The 18,951-nt window shown below is 33.4% G+C and overlaps 1 protein-coding gene across 7 annotated transcripts in view; it reads right to left on the reverse strand.

Annotated features, from left to right (window-relative positions):
* The window catches only part of PIGN (phosphatidylinositol glycan anchor biosynthesis class N), a 214,839-nt gene that overhangs the window by 131,634 nt on the left and 64,254 nt on the right, over positions 1-18,951 (reverse strand). For all 7 annotated transcript variants that reach the window (XR_012472589.1, XM_074207367.1, XM_074207368.1 and 4 more), the window contains 4 exons: positions 16,599-16,705; positions 6,659-6,783; positions 2,608-2,738; positions 1,164-1,280 (listed from right to left, as the gene is read on the reverse strand). Coding sequence is in view for 6 of the 7 variants with exons in the window: in XM_074207367.1 (XP_074063468.1) it covers positions 1,164-1,280; positions 2,608-2,738; positions 6,659-6,783; positions 16,599-16,705 (480 nt within the window). In the remaining variant the exon portion in view is untranslated. The remainder of the gene's footprint in view (positions 1-1,163; positions 1,281-2,607; positions 2,739-6,658; positions 6,784-16,598; positions 16,706-18,951) is intronic.

Genomic DNA, 18,951 nt, shown 5'->3' on the forward strand with positions numbered 1-18,951 from the left:
CTGAGAATGAGTATATAGCATAGCATAGCAGAATATTGAAAAATACGTCAGAAATAAAACTTAAATTTCCTTCCATTGTGTTGAACTATTTCTTAAATTTAGAAAGACATGTTTTGACTCATAATAAACTTTGTTGCTCTTCAATGCAAAACTATTTGGGTTTAAACTTCCCAAACACAATGGACATTACTAAGAAAAATTAATTTTAAAGTTATATCATTTGATTAATAATTTTCATTTCATTTTCACATAGAAAAATAATTTCCAGAAACTAGCTGAGGAATGCAGTCACATACCAGCCCAACCTAGGGATCTGGTTCATCTGATAAACAAAAGCTAAACTGAACTGGTTCTTGCTAACCAGTTGCCATGAGCCATTCCTGTGACCTTGGCCTCTTTGAGTTTGAGGCAGCATGGCTCACAAAAGAGAAATAAAGCCAAAGAGATCCAGATCTGGAAAAGATTTGCTTATGCGGTCTCCAAGAGGCTATTGAATCTCATGCCCAGGATTAATTTCTCAGTTGACCTCCCCTCCCCCAACCCTTGACAATTAAGAAATGGTGAGGGACTGAAGATTCTCTTAGCCTAGTTCCTTATTAGGTGTCCACCAAATAAGGATTCCTTTTTCTTGTCAGGGAGGTCTCAATAATATGCTGTTAGGAAGACAAATGGTACTTGAGGTATTTCAGAGATTCCCTTATTGTCTTTGGTTATTGAAAAAAAAACACTAACCATAAATTTATTGGTTAATGACCAATCTAATTAACAAAATAATTTTTTTTTTAGGATTTTGCAAGGCAAATGGGGTTAAGTGGCTTGCCCAAGGCCAAACAACTAGGTAATTATTAAGTATCTGAGGCCGGATTTGAACTCAGGTAATCCTGACTCCGGGGTCAGTGCTCTATCCACGGCACCACCTAGCTGCCCCAAAATAATTTTTAATAGAGGTAATTTTATCTCTCAAAATTTAACATGCCATATAATGAGTCAAGGAATATAAACAATATAAAAGTTAATAAGGGAAATGGTTATTGAGCATTTAAATTAAAATTGGGAGATTTACCTCTATAGCTTGAAAGTATAATTGCTTAAGTCTAAATTTTGTGAAGTTTTATTTTAAAATCATGCTATTTTTAAAATTTGCTAAGGATGTATTCTCATACCTTCCAAAAATTCATCATCAAAGAGCTGGGTTGACACCTGCTGTGGATATCGGATTCCAGCTCCCCAAGAGACCAAAGGTGTTAAAGTCTCTGAGGCATGACCAGCACCATGGGATCCTAGGAAGATTAAAAGGCAAAATTTAACACCCTACAGAAATACTAATTTGTTAGAAAAGTTCACTTATTTTTCATAAAAAAAAAACTCAAATAGCTTGGCTAAAATTTTCACTTATATCCTTATGATTATTTTTATGGAATCAGTTAAAAAATCTCTGTTTAAAAACTCATTTCTTGGGGCGGCTAGGTGGCATAGTGGATAAAAGAACCGGCCCTGGAGTCAGGAGTACCTGGGTTCAAATCTGGTCTCAGACACTTAATAATTACCTAGCTGTGTGGCCTTAGGCAAGCCACTTAACCCCATCTGCCCTGTAAAATAAATAAATAAATAAATAAATAAAACCTTAAAAAAAATAAAAACTCATTTCTCCCTTGACCTCCTAAAAATATCATCCTAGCATCGTGACTGCCATAAGTGTTTTTTCATTCAGTTAATTCACCTTTTTGTTATAAATGATTCTTGGGACCCGATATCAAAGTTTGAGTTAGTAGGTAGAAAATAGAATTTTGTTGATATTAATTCTTTTTTTTTCATAAGTCTTTGCAAGGCAAATGGGGTTCAGTGGCTTGCCCAAGACCACACAGCTAAGTAATTATTAAGTATCTGAGGCCAGATTTGAACCCAGGTACTCCTGACTCCAGGGCCAGTGCTCTATCCACTGTGCCACCTAGCTGCCCCAATGTTAATTCTTAAAAGTATTTATTGCAAATATCTACAATTGGATTGCTTTTCCTATTTTTCCATAGCTATCTTTATTGAAAATTATTATTTTCTACTTTTTTCTAACATCGTATAGAGAGATAGGGCAGTGACAGCAGCATCAAATATGGGTCTAATACTAATGGAAAAGTACTTACTCATTATTTTCCATTTGCCAGCCCAAAATTTTGGGGGGTACTTATGATACTACCATACTATATAATTCCTTCTTTATATTCCCCCAAAGGCCTAACAGTTATTCTTTGCCTATAGAAGGAGCTTTACAAATGTTTGTGAATTGATGAAATAGCATGGACTTAGACAAGAGGCCATTCAGCATCGCATAAAATTCACAAAAATACTAGTCATGTGTTCTCTGATTTCCCAAAACTTTGTATTACTTCACAAAAGAAAGCTATTAGGCTCCCACACAAGAAAAACACAAGTCCCTTCCTCTTTGTTTTATAATTAACTCTATTTAATTTGCAAAAAAACACATCATATACCACTTAAAGTGGATTCTGAGATATTGCTATGGTCTGAATAATAAAATCTTTGTAAACTACAGAAAATACCTCACAATCTCTCTCTGTTCATTGGAAACATTTACAATTTAAAATAACTAACCCCAATCTGTCATTCCATGATCAGAGGTAATAAGAAAGGCTGTTTTTCCATCATTTTCATAAAAATTCTCCAGAAGGGACACTATTTCCTTCACTCCATTATCAACTTTCCTTATATTGTCCTTGTATTCCCTGTGAAATGGTAGAAAAGAAAGCAGTTACAAGTTACATGAAAGCAATCCAAAATTTGTTTGGTTTGGCAAGAAATTGTCATACCTATAAGTAACCAAAATTTCTTTAAATACCCATACCAGCATATTTTTAAAATTAGAGCAACTGAACATGTTTTTTTTTTCTCTCTTGAAGAACACAATAACTACAAAGAAGATTTGGATATAAACTTCCTGATTAACATGAATCTCTTTCTGAACTCCTTTTGTTCTCAATGTCTCTAGTGAAATGTGGACTCTTAATTACAGCTGTACAAAAATTGAACATTCACAAGCGCTTATTCCACATCAACATACTGTAACACTTTTACCATACCACCAAGTATGAAAATCTTGTAAGACATTTCTCCTAGGGGCAACTAGGCGACACAGTATCTGGAGTACTGGCCCTAGAGTCAGGAGGACATGAGTTGAAATCCAGCCTCAGACACTTAATAATTACCTAGCAGTGACCTTGGCTAAGTCACTTAACCCCACTACCTTGCAAAAAAACAAACAAAAGACATTTATCCTATTAATGTAACATTACTATATGTATAAACAGGTTATGTTAAAGGTTAGCAATATCTTCTAACTTTGAAAGAAAGTTGTCATGTATAATTTAAACTGAAAGACAATGAATTTATTTTATCAGTGATATTATTTAAAGTCAAGGTAAAGATAAATTTAAACCAAGACAAATGAAAAGTAATACATTCAAAATTAAGGATAAATTCATGAAACATTTTCTGTTTGAGAATGGAAAATGATAAGGTAATCCAGTCATCATATTAGTACTAATGAGATATTTAAAAGAATCAGAAGAAATCCCAGAATATTGGATAGACCTTCAATGAGGAATGGAATGGACAAGCATCAACTAAGAGGAAGAATGGAACTCCAATCTAGTATTGCAGGGAGCACCCTCAGTGATGAGACTCAGATATGACAAAGTCTACATCTTTACACTCAAAAGATTCCCATCTGTTCTCTGAAACCCTACGATATTGATAATCAACTCCCCTACATCTGATGACATCTTCTGATGCCCAATAAAATCAAGCTTTCTTCTGGTTTTCTTATCATTTGTTACCTTGCATACTACCCCCTACGAAGCTGTTGGTTCTCTCTGTCTCTGTGTCTCTCTCTGTGTCTCTCTCTCTCTCTCTCTCTCTCTCTCTCTCTCTCTCCCTTCACCCACCACCCTACCCAACACACAGGACAAAGAGTAGTTAGAGTCCATTTCCCTACCTGTAATTTCTAGACCTTTTCTCTGCTACCATTGCTTAGTAACCTCTCCTTAAAATTAATTTCATCCATTTCTCTCACCCCTTTAATGCTGTTTAACTGGTCATCAAATCATTTTACCATCTTTTCCCACTGAGTTCTTTGCCTAGTTCACAATCTTCTCCATGGCATTTCTCTTATTAAAATTGCTTTTTTCAAAAGGTCATCATTTTTTTCTCTGTTGTCATCTACTTTGACCTTTATGCAGTTTTGACAGGGTTGATCACGGAAATTATCCACCTTTCCTCCTAGCCACTGTCCCTTTCTTTGGTCTTCTTCTTACATGCTTAGTGGTTCCACTTTCTCTTTCAGTGAACTAATTAATATTTTACCCTAAACCAGTCCCATCTCCCAACTTCTCTATGTTTGTTGTTTCCATTATTTTCTATTTGTGGAGCACATTTATATATAAGACACTACATGAACTACTATAGAGAGATTATTTTCTCTATTATTAACATTGCTCATGTAAAGGTCAAAGGTTACTTAATTAATCAATCTCTCCCACTCCTGATAACAATACTGTGTAAGAACACCTCTATTAAGGCAGTTAATCAAAGACATTAAATTAAGTGAAACAAATTCTTAATTTTTTTTGAAGTGTCAAAGCTACCAGAAGGTAGAGGAAATAAAATGATGTCATACAAAAAAATGGACTGAATTGGCTGAAGAAACTCAATCATGTCTTGTGACCCTTGATAACCCAGTCTGGAATCATGGCAATTCCAGTATGTGGTCAGCCCTGTAGAGAGAACAGTTCCATAGCCAAGACTCTGGCAAGGAATAGATAGGAAGGGAATAAAGAATCACTCTCTCTCTCACCCAACACTCTGTATTTACCCCTACTTTCCTCTCTCAAATAGGATAACCTTGTGAATTCTGAAAGGGAAGAAGACTGTGCATTTTTCATGAACATCTGAGCACTGTCCCCAGACAGCAGTGTCTGATGACAGTGATTGCACTGGTAACTAAGGGTAGACTAGAGACAACTGAAAAAAGTCAACTTCTGGACTCTACAAAGAGCTCAGCAAAAAACTACATCATACCAAAGGGGTAATTTCATGAAGATTCCACAAGAGGGAAAGGAAATTCCATCTAATCAGAAGTGGTGAGAGGTCTTTTAGCAAACTCTGCATTTTAAGCTTGAGTCCACCTTTCCCCTGTGGTAAAGCATTTCTCATTTGGGAAGATGTGTTTTGTAATAACATTTCAAGAACAAATCTACTCTCTCCAGAGACCAAAGTAGTAGAGAAGAATGTGCTCTCAGTTTGGCAAGTTGTTGTACTTTAGTTCTTGCAATAATTTACCTTAACTGTAAGTTGTATGAGGCAAATACATGTTGGGGGGTGGTGGCAAATGAACTATAGTTAAGTTACACTGGACATATTTTGGGTGCTTTGGGAGCTCTGATGCATGCACTGTAAAGAAATGCTTTTGTCCTTCATTCTGAAGAAGACCATGACATCAGGGAGTTGACACCATAACAAGTACATGAATTAGATTTGATTAGGGGAGGGGGGGTATGCTAAGTCACCAACCTTACTTTCTCCTCCAGAGCCATCTGGATTCAGTGAGCAGAAATGAATCAGGTTGACTGGAGATGGCCCTGGATGTGAGACAGTAAGGGTTAAGTGACTTGTCCAAGGTCACGCAGCTAGTAAGTGTCTGAGGCCAGATATGAACTGATTCCAAAGCCAGCACTCTGTCCACTGCATCCTAAGAAATTACTCCTGAATCCCTCAGAGTTACTGGTAAAACCATGAGCCAGTCTCTCACTCTCTGGGGATCCAGCCTATGGTTGTGAATGAGGAATTACAAGAGCTCCAGAGCCTGTTTAATGTTGACAAGAGTAATATAGCTTAACTGAACTGTGCTTTAAAATTTATAAAACCTTTCTGCATATATTTTTCTCATTTGATTTTTTCACAATCATAAGTTGGTAAGGCAATTATTATTATTACTATTTTCTAGAGGAAAAAAAACAAAGGCTCAGAAAGATAAACTAACAACCTAAAGGTCAAGTATCAAAGTTAGATCTCCAACCAGAGTCCTCTGACTCCAGTTCTAGTGGAATTACTTTTGCTTACTATAATACCAAATAACTAATAATAATAATAACGATGATGATGATAATGATAATATAATAATAATAATAATAATAATAACTAATGTTAATATATATGGGCCAGACACTGTGCTGATTGGTCCTCATAACAGTGGGGGGTAGATGCTATTATCATCCTCACTTCACATTTGAGGAAACTGACTTGCCCAGGGTCACAGGCTAGTAAGTGTCCGAGATAGGTTTGAACTCAGGTCTTTCTGACTTCAGGTCTAGCTCTCAATCCACTATGTCATCAAACTGCACAATATAGCATTTATACATTAAAAAAAAGTTAACATCTTTTCTTCGAGATGATCAAAGTTGGGCGGCTAGGTGGTATAGTGGATAGAGCACCAGCCCTGGAGTCAGGAGGACCTGAGTTCAAATGCAGCCTCAGACTTGTAATAATTACCTAGCTGTGTGGCCTTGGGCAAGCCACTTAACCCCATTGCCTTGCAAAAAAATCTAAAAAAAAAAAATGGTCAAAGCAAACTAAACAGTTTTGAAATTACCTTGATGATGGTCGGTGAGCATGCCCATTTGTGTCTATTCCCAGCAAATGCAAGAACAACACTATTTTCTCTTCATTCAGTTTTGAGAACAAAGACTGGTTACTTTTAGCAGAATGGAAAAAGTCCTATATGGAATGAATAAGTTAAAAAAACTTTTGAGAAATTCAATCACTATTTTGTTATTTGACAGTATATTAAATGAATAACATAATTAGAAAAATCTTTCATAAAGAGGATAGCCCACAGAAAAATTAAGTTATAATGTTTATATTTTGTTTTTATTAAGTATGTCAATCTTTCTTCTATCCCTTTTTCCCATTTCAAATCTTAAAGGCTGCTATTTTTAAATATTTATTTTGTTAAATATTTCTCAATTACATGTAAAAAATTCTTAGCACTCATTTTTAAAAATTTTGAGTTCCAATTCTCTCTCTTTTTTTTGTCATTCCCCTGTACTTAGAGAAGGTAAAATATATATGTGATGTCATGTAAAACATTTCTGTATTAGCCACATTGCAAAAGAAAATACAAACAAAAGTTTTAAAATTATGATCCAATTTGAATTCAGAGTTCATTAGTTCTCTCTCTGGAGGCAGACAGTATCTTTTATAATGGTTCCTTTAGAATTGTTCTGAATCATTGACCTGATCAGAGTAGTTAAGTTTTTCATAGATGATCATTCTGACAAAATTGCTCTTACTATATACAATATTCTGGTTCTTACTTCACTTTGCATGAGTACATATTCGTCTTCCTAGATTTTCCTGAAACCATCCTGCCTGTCATTTCTTGTAAAAGAAATAGTATTTCATCACAATCATACAACCACAATTTGTTCCCCAATTCATGGGCATCCCCTTGAGTTTCAATTTTTTGCCAACACAAAAAGAGACACTATAAATATTTTTGTATAAATAAGTTCTTTTGGTTTTCTTTTTTTCTCTTTGGAATATGAGTGGTATTATGTAGAATATTTTTTTAAAAATTTTTTGTGTAAGATGATATAGTGATATAATAATAGATAATATTGTGACATAACAGAATTAAAAAGAGAAGAGCTATTTCACTGAGAATGTATTAATAAAAAGATAATTTATTTCATAAACTATAGGTTTGAGATACAAAGTAATATGAGTCCAGATCAACAGAAGTCCAGATCAAATAATAACAACAATGGTAATAATAACTAACAAATTGCCTACAGAGTTAGGCACTAAGTTTTATACAATTATTACCTCATTTGTTCTTCACAACAACCCTAAGAAGCTGGTACTGTTACACTCATTTTCCAAGGAGGATATTAGGGTAAACAGAGATTAAATAAATTTCTCAGGGTCACCCAGTTGGTGTTTGGGGCCAGACTTAAACTCAGGTGTTCCTAACACCAGGCCCAGGGCTCTATTTATTGTGTCATCTAGCTGCGTGCAGTTAACAATGACCATCAATTAATAAGAGGTGTACTTTTATTGTTCAATCATTTCAGTTGTGTACAATTCTTCATAATCACATTTGGGGTTTTCTTAGCAAAGATACTGGAAAGATTTGCCATTTCCTTCTTCAGGGGCAGACAGAGATTAAGTGACTTGCCCAAGGTCACATAACTAGGATGTTCCTGAGGCTGGATTTGAATTCAGATCTTCCCGACTCCTGAAGCAGTACTCTCTCCACTAAGTCACCTAGTTCCCCTAAGAAATATATTAATGGAAGTTAAATAAGAAGCAAAATGTTAACTACCCAGTTCATTCTCTCATTATCTAGGAAAAAAAAATATATGTATATATATATACACACACACAGATTAAGTGATGAGTCATAGAATTTGAAAGCTGAAAGGGAGGTTAGCCATTAAAACATGCAGAGTTTATTTTTATCACCATATTAATGTGGTGATAAAATAGGAATAGATGGCCAAATGATTTCTAGGTATTATAGTTGTGTGATTCACTACCCAATTCTAGGACACAAATCTATGATTGATTAAGGAAAGCGCCTATTCATGGAATTGCAGGGTGAGGAGAGGTCTTGGGTACACCAAACAAGTTCAAAAGCATGCAGCAACTGAGGGGTCAATAGCTCCTGATCCAGGAGCAAAATGGGGTCTAATTCCAATTTTCCTCCCAGTCTGCAGCCAGCAAGGGAATATCAAGCCAGGAATCCTAGAATTAAGCAGAATTTGTAATTTTGTCATTGGCTAAGAGTGACTGAGTCCTGAAGTAGTCTATTAGAATTCCAGTCAGATCAAGCTTCACAGACTTGTTTATCTGACCCAAACACACAGTAACCTGAAGAGCTTAGAGCAGGAGGGCAGAAATTATACTGTCAATGCATTAGAACACTGGAATCATCAAAAAAAAAAAAAGCATACAGGTCCCTAGCTTGAGGTATCCTTGAAATCCTAGAAGATTATAATACTCAATTAACTACCCTAGTCATTTCCCACATAAGTCCACAAAGCCTCACCTTAGCCGAAAGTCAGGACAAAGGTTGGAAAACTGATTAAACGAACAAAAAAATAATTCCACCATAGAGAGAACTATTATAGTGATAATGATGCTCAAGATACAAAGTCTGAAAAAGACAAAGACCTCAAAATATCTACAAACTAAGCCTTGAAGTAAAACATAGACTAGGAACAAGTTTGATAGAATTCTTCTAAAAAAATGAAAGAAGTCAAAATTTTGTTGAATTATCATAACTACCATTTATAGATCATTTTAATGCTACAAAGCACTTTTTAGATGTATGTGTATGTGCATATATATATACATGTATATATTTTATATATATATATGTTCTCATTTTAAACATATATATATATATATATATATATATATATATATATAAAACAATTTATCAGCAACTATCATAAAGGAGCAGAGTTCAAAATACAATATTTCAGACAAAGGACATAAGTTTACAAACAAGAATAACTAAACAGAACTGAATATAATCCTATAAGGGAAAGAAAAGAAGCTTTAATAAAATAGAGGACTTCCAACCAAGCAATCCTAATAAAAGACTAGAGCTAGAGCTATGGATTGCCAGCCTAGAATTCCTCTAAGCATGAACTAGTCAAAGAAGAAAATAAACACAATTGGGTGCAGAAATACATCCTCAAACAGCAGGAAAACAGAAGGGGAAAAGAAGAAGAGAGGAGAAGAAGAAGTAGGAGAAGAAATTAAGAGAAGGATTGGTACCAAGTGAGACAAATTCTAAAAACAATAATAAATTTTATAGCAGTTCTTTTCTATGATATACTGTAAGAAACAAACAAGGAGATGGTTTCAGAAAAGCCTGGAAGACTTGTATAAATTGATACTGAAGGGGGTAGAAAAATGAATGTAATAACAAGAATAAAGGAAAGACAAACAACTTTCAAAAACCGAGGAACTATATTTAATGCAACAAATAACAATGATTTCAGATTACTTATGATGAAACTTGGTAAACATTCCTTTATTAGAGAGATGATGAATTCAAAATGCTGACTGAGACATTTCTTTTTGCATATCCAATGTGGGAATTTGTTTTGCTAGTATGTATAGTAATGTGAGGAGAAAAGAAAACTTAAAAACAAAGATTATGTGGAGGAAAAAAAGCAGTCCAATGAATACAGAATTGAAAATTTATGCTAACTCAAAAACTAGCTTTGAGGAATATGTGCAATCTTCAGGTTAAATCTTTTGAGTAGTTGGTCATAATTAGGATAATAAATCAAAGAAAAAACTTTTAGCTTTAACTTGGAAATACTTTCAAATCAGAACTAAGGCAAATTATTCTATAAAAAAATTATTATTTTCCTTTCAAACACAAAGTAAAATAGGTGAATGTGATTCACACACACAAACACACAACAGAGAAAACAAGAACCAACTTTTATATTTGGCAAATGATCTTTCAAATAATTATCAAGTAATTGAAGTTTTGGTTAAATATCTGCAACTAATAATTAGAATATCATAAAAGATTTATCTAACACTCCAAAACAATTTATGAGAAAAACCAAGGACTCCTAAATACACACCACCTGAAAATAATTCCATGTCTAAATTATAGAAAGGCTGATTATAATATTTATTTAAAACAATCAAACTTTGGAAAGATTGAATGAATTCCAGATGTAGTTTTTTAAAACAATAACTAGTAAAATGAAAACAAATTAACTTAGAGCAGAATCAGAAAATGGATACTTATATTCATTTTTCAAGCGAACATTTAGAATGTTGGGTTCCCAATATCTAATTTTGATTCTGAGATTGGTTTGTGACCTCAAGAGTCCTTCTCATCTCTTCCCTTTTCCTCATTCCCTAAATCCAGTTAGCTGCCAAGTACTGTCAATTCTCTTCCACAGTATTTTACTAACCTTCTTTAGGCCCTCATCACATCTTGACTGGACTACTGCAATAACTTCTTATTTGTTTTTCTACCTTATTCTTTTCCAATCTATTACCCATATAACTACTAAAATGGCTCCTTGGCCTACCTTGAAACATTTTTTTCACATCACTTCCCGAATAAACTTCATATACTAGTCAAACTCAGTTAATAAACACTATGCCAATCATTGATGACACAAAGAAAGGCAATAAACATTCCCTACTCTCAAGGAGCTCATGTTTAATCAACAAGATAACAAGCAAACATCTTTGTACAAACACACCATATCCAGGGTAAATTTCAGAAAGTCAACAAAGCAAAGGCACTAGCAGTTGGAGAGTAGGGGGTTGGGCTGGAGAAAGTCAGGAAAGATTCTCAAAGAACAAGAGATTTTATTTGAGACTTGAAGAAATCCAGGAAAGACAGGAGGTGGTGAAGAAGCTGAAAATCCAGGTATGGAGGACTGGCAATGGATTCCAGGCACTAACTGTGCCAGTGAAGATGTATGGAGTGAGAAGATGGATGATCTTGTGAGAAGAACAGCATGGAGGACAGTATCACTGAACTGCAGAATATATGGTAAGGTAGGAAGGGAGTAAAATGTAAAAAGAATGGAAAAGGAGGAGGAAACCAGCCTGTAAAGGGTCAAAGTGAGAATTTAAAATTTGATTCTGGAGGTTATAAGGAGCTATTGGAGTTTGCTTAAGGAGGGCAGTATGTAACAGTTAAATTAGCAGCTGAATAGAGGATGGACTATAGTGAGGAGAGGCTTGAGGCAGGGAGACAAACTAACTGGCTATTGCAATAGTCCAGAAGTAAGGCTATAAGAGACTGTAATAGGCTTATAGTGTCAAAGGACAGAAGGAGACTTAATCAAAATAGATTGCATATGAGACCTGAGAGAGAATGAGGAGTCAAGGATATCACCTAGATTGCAAACCTGGGTAACTGGGAGAATGGTGGGGAAAATAGGGAAATTCAGAAAAGGAGAAAATTTAGGGGGAAATATGGTAAGTTAATTTTGGATATGTTGAGTTTAAGATTTATATTGAACATTTAATGTAAGATAATAAGAGTTAGGAGTCTGGAAGTTAGGAAAGAGACATCAAGGGCTGTCAAATAAAACAATCAAATGAATAGAAATGATAGCTGAATCTATGGGAGTAGATGAGATCAACAAAATGAAAAGGTATAGAAAGGAAAAAAAGTATAGTGTTAGAAAAGAAGTGGACACAGGACAGAACCATGTAAGATGAGTGTGACCTGGATAAAGATCCAGCAAACGATTCTGAGAAAGAGCTGTCAGAGTTTAGTAAATAGTATAGTATCATGCACACTTGGAAAGAAGAGATTATCAAGAAAGAGAGAAGGACTGGCAATGTCAAAGGCTATATGTAATGAGATCTAAAAGGATGAAAATTGAGAAAAGGTTATGAGATTTTGCAATTATGTTTGTCCTTTATTCTTGAAGAAGACCAAAGTATCAGGGAGGTGATGCTATGATGAGCACATGAATTAGATCTGAGTGAGGAGCTGCTGTGCCAAGTTACCAGCCTCACTTTCTCCTCCAGAGCCATCTGGGTCCAATGGCCAGATATGGATCAGAATGACTGGAAATGGCCCTGGATACGAGGCAATCAGGGTGAAGTGACTTGCCCAAGGTCACACCATTTGGGCTGTGTGTCTGAGGCTGGATGTGAATTCAGATCCTCCTTTATTCATGGCCAGCATTCTAGCCACTGCATCATCTAGCTGCCTTTTAAGGCATCAATGATAGTCCTGCAGGTCTTTGAAAACATTGTTCGCCATTGCTAAAATGTACTTCCTCATCACATTCACCTCTTATAATAATTTCTTTCAAGAGTGAAGAAAGATACTATCTGCATCCAGAGAAAGAATAAATAGAAGAATGTATAAAAAAACTATATATATATATATATATATATTATGTATATATTATGTGAGAATATACACACATATTTATGTCTAGAGTAGCCATAAAAAATAGAAAAATTAAATTTACATAACTTTATTGTATATTTATAATAAATAAGTTATACATAGTAGATTGCAGTTTCCTTTTCAATCACCTTTTTTAATTATACAATGTTATAGAAATGCTTGTTTTATTCCATAAATCAAAATAAAATTACTTAATTAGAAAATGAATATAAGGAATGAGGCAATATTTTCTTAAATTGCTCTACTTAATGATAAGCAGCTTAAGTTTTAATAAAATTTTCACTTGTTAGGGTACTTAAAGATTCATATAAGAAATCTGTGAGTCTTGTATTTCTATAATTATTATGGAATATGGGGAAAATAATTTGAAGGTAAAATTATTTCCATTTAAGAAAAGTTCATGTCTAACTTAGTTAAAATGAAATTAATCAATAAAAGAGTGTGCTGTGTTCAGAGTAAAAAAAAGTGCTTTAGATGGCTGCCATTGACTGGCAACCTTTCTTCTATCAGCTGATAGTGCTTTCTTCTTCCATTTCCTCTTTCTATTTGTAATAATCACTGGAGAATGCAAATTTCTCAAAGCCAAGAGTTGATCTGCATTTCAGTCTTTGCATCTCCAGTGCTTTATACACAAGGAGTGCTTATTAGACTGCTTTTTTTGCTTAAAATCATGATACAAATATATTACAAAAATAAGTTCTCTATAGAATATATAATGGGCACTGGGAGTATGATATTAAACATAAAGAAAATTTTAATGGATTAAATTATTTTGAACTACATATTAAATAATTTAGGCTTCAGATGTCATAAAACTTTTTAGAAATAAATGAAAATCTGGATAGCAGTCAAAGGGAAATATTAAAAATGACAAAATTTTAAGGAAATAAAAAATGAAACCAGATATAAAAATAAGATTATAAAAGTATCAGTGATAGCTTGGTTTGCAGACATGAGAATGATCATATATCAAGATTAATATTTCTCATTAGTCAATGGGGAACAGTTTAAAAATGAAAACTTTAGATTAAATAATGCAAAAAGTAGATTAAAATTCTAAGCCAATTAGGGAATGGAAGAAAATCTCTAAGAAAAGTAGTTAATCATAATCAAATGATCTAATTTCATTTAGAGTAAATGCACATTTAATGAAGGACAGTTCAATAAAAATTAAATCAATTTCAGCATGGTGAAAGGTTGAATAAGATTTACTTTCAGAAGTCTAGGATAACTAGGATAACTGATTCAGAATTTACTCATAAGCATATGAACCTGCAAGCATGTCTGTTAATTTAACTAAAAAAAAGATTAACTCAAGTGAAATGAATTAAAAATAAGTATAAAGAGATAAAGACAGAGATTGGACCTGTCATTTTAATGGTATAAGGAATTTTCAGGAGAGGAAATTCCTTTCTTCTAATGTAGGTTGGTACTTTCCCTACAACTTCTAGTCTTAAATAGGTGCTTAGGACACTGAGAGTTTTAAATAATTTGCCTGAGGTATTACAGAGTGTGTGTCAGAGGTAGGATTTGAACCCAGGTCTTCCTGACTTTCAGGGTGACTGTCAAATCTAAGCCATGTTGCCTCTGATGCAAATATAAATAAGTCAATACATATACTTAACCATATAGTCTATGTCTAACTTCACAAAATGTTCACAGAGTAATTTCTTCCCACAAAATTAATGTAGTGTTTGAGACTTTTGTAAAACAATTTATTACTGATAATGAGACAGTAAAAAGAAAGGATGCATAACATACAGAATAAAATTCAGAGACAAGTTATTTAAAAACAGCAAAAATAACAATAACATGACTTTACATATAATGCATTCAAAATACTACGATTCTTGTCCTCTAGATAATTTTAAATTCTAAATACACATCTCTTCAGGGTGTAAAAATCATAGACTTCTAACTGATCAATTTTTTCTGTTTATCCAATCTTTTTTTGTGTGTATAAAATGCAGGGAAGAAATTGTAAGCTTTTAGAGCTTTATTTATGAGATTCATAAATAACTTCTACTATAAAAGAACTTTTCAAAGAGAACTTTCACATTTATTTTCTCCTTTGATCTTCAAAGAATCCCTATAAAGCTAAGAGGATGAGCATTATTATGCAAGTTTTACAAACAGAGAACTTAAAGCAAGGGAATTAAAGTAGGTTGAATGAACAGACAACTGGGGATGGCTAAGACAGGAACCCCAAGATTACTGAGTTCCAGTCAAATTTATTTGCCTCTGTATTATTTTGTTCAAAGAAGCATAATTATAAAACAACATCTAGTGTTTTTAAAAGGCACTTCTTAAATTTGAAGACATTTACAAATTGAATTAGATAAACATTCAGTAAATTTTTCCTTCATTCATAGTGACACTAGAGGCATGAACAAAAATAATTTCTGCCCTCAAACTTTTATGAGCTACTAGGGGAAAACAACATATATGTGTACGTACACATACACACACATTATAGAAATATAAAATATAAACAAATTAATTTAAACATTTTGAGGGGATGGTAGAAGAAGAGAGGAAGCAGGCAGGCTAAAACCTCATGCAGGAAATAGTACTTAATCCAGTATTTGATTCATGTTTTGAAGTGAACTGGGGACTTCAAAATGAAGAAGTGAGGAAGGAAAGAAGCTATTAGATTCAGATTAGAAGCATGTATTAGAAGATACTATTTTTGCTATTCTATAGGGAATAGATATATAACTGATGTTTGAAAAGGATGGAGATTTGATGAAGGAAAAGAATATGAATTAAGATTAGAAAAATATACAGAGATAGATTCCAAATACCTTGAAGATCAACAAGGAATCATTCACAATTTTTCAATGAGAGTATGATGTGATCAGATTTGTTTTTGAAGAATATCAATTTGGGGGCAGCTAGATGGCACAGTGGCTAGAGTACTGACGCTCGAGTCAGGAGTTACTGAGTATAAATATCCAGCCTCAGACACTTAATTATTATCTAAATGTGTGACCTTGGGAAAGTCACTTAACCTCATTGCCTTAAAGTAAAATAAAAAGAATAACAATGTTTGCCTCAGTTTCCTCATCTGTGAACTGGAATAGGCAAACCACTCCAGTTTCTCTGCCAAGAAAATTCCAAATGGAATCACAGAGAATGAGACATGAATGAAAAAGACAAAACAACAACAAAAATGGAAGACTGAAGAGAAAAAGTTGGATGGAAGAAAATAATGCATTTTTTTAGGGGTTTTTTTTTTTTGCAAGTCAAATGGGGTTAAGTGGCTTGCCCAAGGCCACACAGCTAGGTAATTATTAAGTGTCTGAGACTGGATTTGAACCTAGGTACTCCTGACTCCAGGGCCAGTGCTTTATCCACTGCGCCACCTAGACGCCCTGACTGCACCACCTAGCCGCCCCAAAATAATGCATTTTTAAAGAATTGAATATTTTAAAGTAATTTTTCTGGTATGTGATGTGATCCATTCATGACAAGTAGAAACTAAATTAATGTGGCATCCATGCTTATATACAGACCAGATAACAGTACTTCGAACTACAAATATCAGCTAATCAATTGTAAAATATTTCCTAAAAAGTGAATAATATAAAATTATATTCACCTTAACCTGATCAAAAACCCAGGTATCAAGCCATGCTGCATCTTGTGCACCGAAGTCCTCTTTTTCAGTTGTATAACAATGGGTATAAACATGGTCTCCACTTGCACCTATAGGAAACAGTTATGCAATTTTTAAAATTATCAAAACTATACTAAAACACAATTTTATGTGCCCTGTAGCTCTTCTTGGGGCTTCACTGTTATAAAATTTGTAGGAATCTGAAGATAACCCATCTTAAGAATCAAATCCACACAGTATATTTTAGATGTTAAAAACTCTTTTTTTTTTAAGGTTCTTGCAAGGTAAATGAGGTTAAGCGGCTTGCCCAAGGCCACACAGCTAGGTAATTATTAAGTGTCTGAAGCCAGATTTGAACACAGGTACTCCTGACTCCAGGGCCGGTGCTATATCCACTGAGCCACCTAGCTGCCCAGTAGATGTAAAAATTCTAAACCATTACCTAAAGGCAGAAGAATGTTTAAAAATTCCAGCTCTATACCCTATGAATTTTGTGAATTTTTATAATTCTGTCTTAATTTTTATAATTAACACTAGCAAAAAAAATAAAGAGGTAAACTAATGGTGTGCACTGTAATACTCCCACTGGTTGGTAGCCAAGCAGATTAAAATGGATCTGGAAAATGTCTAACAAAGTAAAAAGATAATATCACATAGATAATGTAAATTTGTGGTCTCCTAAGTCAGTATGTGCTTAGCAGGGTTGCATTTCTATTTGAGTGTAGAATGTACATTAGTGTAGAATGTATATTAAACTAGGAATCAATTGTCCTAGTTTCACTTGTGATCTGTAACTAAATTAAGGACTGACAAACTATTCCAACTCTGAGCTCAGTTTCATCAGCTCTAGAAAGAAGTGGTTAGATAACACTAAAAGGTTAGATTAGTTCATCTCTATCTAATCTTCCAACTCTAAATTATATGATTTCTATGAGAACAAGTTAATAAAGAAAACACCAGATAATTCCAAATGCAACTAAGGAACTAAAATGTAAATTTATACTTAATTATTGTATGAGTTTTTGATCAATCTAGTAACTTTCCTTGCTTCTTTATCAAAATCATCATCAACATATTCAAAGGGATAAGCACCCTAAATATAGGTCACATTGTTAAAAAAAAAAAAACTTAAGTAGACAAAAAGAAGTAACTTTCAAATTTATGGTTAGAGGGAGGATTCTTCAAAAACAGTAATAGAGTTCAACAGATAAAAGAGAATTTCAATTACATAAAATTGAAATGCTTTTGTAAGAATGAAATCAATGAAAGTAGGTAAGATATAGAATGATAAAATGGGGGTGGGGAACATTTGATGTAAAACATAACCTATATCCAAGATATATTAGGAATTAATAAAAATAATATGATTTTAAAATTCATTTACTAATATATAAAAGGAGAAAAGATGTGAACAAATAACCGAATGAAAAAATTCTCCAAATCACTAGTAATTAAATAAATGGGAATGAAAACTACTTGGAAGTTTCACTGCATACTCACTAAAAGTGATAAAATATATAAATACTGTCTTTTGAGTACTTAAGAGAAACAAGTATACCAATTATTTCAATATATTCTTGGCAGAATTATGGACTAGTCCAACCTTTCTGGAAATGGTTTTGACTATGTAAGAAAAATCTCTAAACTGTTTATAATCATTGACCAAGAAATGTTATTACCTGGGAAAGAAATATCAAAACTATAATAAAATATTCATAGCAGTATTTCTAGATACAAAGTTAGTACTTATACAATGATAAATTGCTGAACAAATTATAACATTATAACACTAAAAAAAAGAATATAATTGTACCATAAAATGATAAATGAGAACTTCAGAAAATATGAGAAGACTTTTATGATAAGATAAAAAATATCAGAGAAAAATATACACAATAATTAAAATTATTCTAACTAAAACAACACTACATAGTAGTTACACTCATACTAAATGCAATGAAAAATTTTGGCCCCAGATAACAAAGGATGAAACACATCCTTTCCTCTTTACATGAAAGTGGGAGTGTGCAATGAAGCACATATTGACAGATTTTACTTCATTGTTGGTAATTCACTTGACTTTTTAAATAGCAAGTGAAATTTTAATAAGGAGGAAAAATATACTGAGAAATGTCTAATGTGAAAAAAAGGTATTGATTTTTAAAAAGACCACTTAACTGAGTGGTATGATGATAAGTTTTCAATAAGAATATTCATACATGGCTATTATGATGAATAGGTTGCCAATGATTAGAAAAGACAAGTTAATATGCTATCAGTGTCAAATTAAAATCAGAAAAATATTTCTGAAGAAATTTCAGATAGACAACTGTCA

This window comes from Macrotis lagotis, chromosome X (assembly GCF_037893015.1).
Source record: "Macrotis lagotis isolate mMagLag1 chromosome X, bilby.v1.9.chrom.fasta, whole genome shotgun sequence".
Classification (NCBI taxonomy): domain Eukaryota; kingdom Metazoa; phylum Chordata; class Mammalia; order Peramelemorphia; family Peramelidae; genus Macrotis; species Macrotis lagotis.